Source organism: Eimeria maxima, genomic scaffold (genome assembly GCF_000499605.1).
Source record: "Eimeria maxima Weybridge genomic scaffold, Emw_scaff848, whole genome shotgun sequence".
Classification (NCBI taxonomy): domain Eukaryota; phylum Apicomplexa; class Conoidasida; order Eucoccidiorida; family Eimeriidae; genus Eimeria; species Eimeria maxima.
In genome coordinates, this window is record NW_013566811.1 from 7745 (window position 1) to 10645 (window position 2901).

The 2901-nt window shown below is 50.2% G+C and overlaps 1 protein-coding gene across 1 annotated transcript; it reads right to left on the bottom strand.

The window, feature by feature from the left end:
* EMWEY_00044310 (hypothetical protein, conserved) lies at nucleotides 1-1815 on the bottom strand (the record flags this gene model as incomplete). The annotated part of the gene is made up of 4 exons (XM_013482929.1): nucleotides 1-37; nucleotides 210-659; nucleotides 938-1412; nucleotides 1572-1815. 4 exons carry the CDS (start codon nucleotides 1813-1815, stop codon nucleotides 1-3), a joined length of 1206 nt encoding a protein of 401 aa, XP_013338383.1.
* Between the last annotated feature and the right edge of the window lie 1086 nt (nucleotides 1816-2901).

Genomic DNA, 2901 nt, shown 5'->3' on the forward strand with positions numbered 1-2901 from the left:
TTATCCACAACTAGCTCCCTCCTGTGGGTATTTGGTCCTACCATGCAAGTAGCAGCTGCCACCGAAGCAAAACTTATAGCTTTGTCATGCTTTTACAGTCGAGTTACTGCACTGCATGCATATTATCTGCACCTCAAAACGCATTGCCCCAGTCAACCCTTAAGGGGCCCTTCGGAAGCAGGGGGCTAGGCCAGAACACTGGTGAGTACCAGGCTGCCTTAGTGCGGTAGCACTGCATTACAAACCCGGAACAGAGGACGAAAATCAGGGCTGTTACGGCAAAAGATGCTGCCGCTAAAAGCCGTTGCCACCGAGCATCGCCCTCACTGTGTAGAATGCCCTCTGTGCTCTTTCCAGGGCGCATGTCTGGTATGCTTGCGTCCCCGTCAGGGCAGGCAAGCGGCCTGCGGCCGACTTGCTCACTCGAGCCGGGAAATCGGACGAGGAGGAGGGCTGCAAGAGAAGCCACTGTTGAGCAGCTCGCAAGAATCAACCCCTCTAACATGAACTGCGCTCGCGAAGTGGGGGCCAACAGCACATATCTCCTGTTAGCTTCGTCGTAACCAGCAAAGGGTACTGAGTGAATGACACTAAATATCAAACCGCCGCTGCACAGCGTATATGCAACCACCCCACCTGCTGGCACGATCCACTGATTCCTGCGGAGGAACGACAACCCCTTTAGGAACAACCAACACATAAACAGCAACAATATGGGAAACAATATCAATATAAAACCGCGCATCTTCTGGCCATGAACCTGGTAGTCTTCTCGGGCATAGTTCACCTTCCTGCATCCACACACACCACAATATTCGGCGATTTACAACCGCCATGGATGCTCCGACGCCACATCAAAGCCTACTCGAACCACATGACTGGCCAACCCAATAGTGGCGATGCGTGTAGCAGTGGGGGACTATACGCAAGGGTTTACCTTTTGGTACGCGAATTTGCCCATTCAAGAAGGCGTTGTTCAGCTGGAGCCTCGTTCTTGAAGCGCTGCAGGAGGAACAACTGACTCTGAGAGGGAGAAAAAAAGTGAAACTTTCCGCGAATTTTGTCGCGTGTTTGCTGCTCAAAGAGCTCTTGTAACTTCTCGTCTTCACCGCCATCCCATCCATCATTAAGTGCGCCACTAAAGAACTCCGCCGTTACAATTCTGTGGCTAACAGCTGATAAATTGTCACTCAATGCACGTGCGTCTGAAAGTGCTGCTGCTGCTGCTGAACAGCGGGGATCTTGAGATCCCCTATTACTGCAGAAACCACGGAACGCTGTGGGAGGCAAGTGCATAACTATGGGAACTTGCATTGCTGGGTGAATTGCCGATATTCCAGCCCCATCTCTCGTACCAATATTTACAACAGCAAAAAATACAGGAAGTACATCTTCATTTCCTGGTGATGAGTCTAAGCAGAAGCCACACGCAGCCGCAGTGGGCACCCACGTGAGTTGGGCAAGATGAGCAGGAACTCGCAGATGCAGCATATGCTAACCAGAACCAGAGAAGCATATATACAAGGCTGATAGTGACTGTTCAACCGTTTTATCCCAATATACTAACCCACCTGAAAGCTTGTAGGCTCTTGACACTTCGCGAAACGCTGCAAGGGCAGCTGAACAGTCCCTGCACTTGCTGCTGAGTTCTTGCGCAATGTCGTCAGTGCGGCCCCCAATAAAGGTGAATAGGACAAACATGTGATATGGGCGGGGACCTCCGACGCTCTCAAGTGGAACCTCTGCTATCTGATCTGGGCTTAAGGGTGAACTGAAGCGATGCAACGGCATTTGCTTCAACTCGTGGGCAGTCATTTCCACTCTGGAGAGCATAAGGGCGTGGGTTAGGTACTCCAGATACTGCAATTCAACAAGTCCGTCAGTAGAAGACTGCCGGAGATGCAGCAGGTCTTGCATTATACGCATTGAGCCAAATCTCCTGTCAACCTTGCTATCCTTCCGTACGCCAGCCGTGAATCGATGCTTAGCCGATATCCCCTCAATATCTACGTCATGCTTGTCAGAAGTGACACTATTTGGCAATGAACTTCCTTCTGGAGGCTCTGAATATGGCAAAATACCAGATGGTTCACTCGCATATGCTGGGCAACATAAGAAGCCCACTCCCCACGTACACAGCGCCAACAGCTGCCACAAGTACAAATAAATCGGCATTTCGCTCATTTATCCCCACATAATCTCTTTATGGTGGAAAAGCTCAACAGACAAACCCTTTCCCCGTAGTGCAAAGTCATGAGTATTGTTTACAGAACAGCTGTAGTGCGCAGGCACTACAATGAAGCTCAGGCGTGGCCCCCATATGCCTCATATCATGGATAGGAATGAGTACTATGCAATATATAAAGGATTATAACACTATTTGATAGAAAAGCAGCATAATTGGATCAGAGTGCTCGCCAGGCCGCTCCCGGCTCGGGGCTGGGTGCGTGGCTGTCGCTGAGACATTGGTCCCGGGCGAGGGTCGGGCATCAGTTCTATTATTCTGGGTTTTCTTTCCGAACAATAATAGGAACGCGATAGTAATTTTGGTGTTTCATCGCATTTATGAAAGTTTTATGGCGAGAATCGTAGATCAGGAGTTTGATTAAAGCGTGTGCACTAATTCGGTATTGGCAGGAAACACACGTAGTAAGTAACGGCGTTGGCCAGCTGAGCACTACAATCCGGGGGTGCTGCGGGATATTTGAAATAAATTTTAGACACAGCTTATTTCACACAACTACTTCTTTCAACGAACCTGGGGACCTCTGAGACCAAGTTTCAGGTAGAGTATCGCCATGCACTCACGTAATGGCCGGGTGATAGGTGCAGCTGTCCCACCACCGCGAGCCGAATGCCCACCGTGTGGGAATCAAGTCGATCCAGCAGCCCTTCAGCACC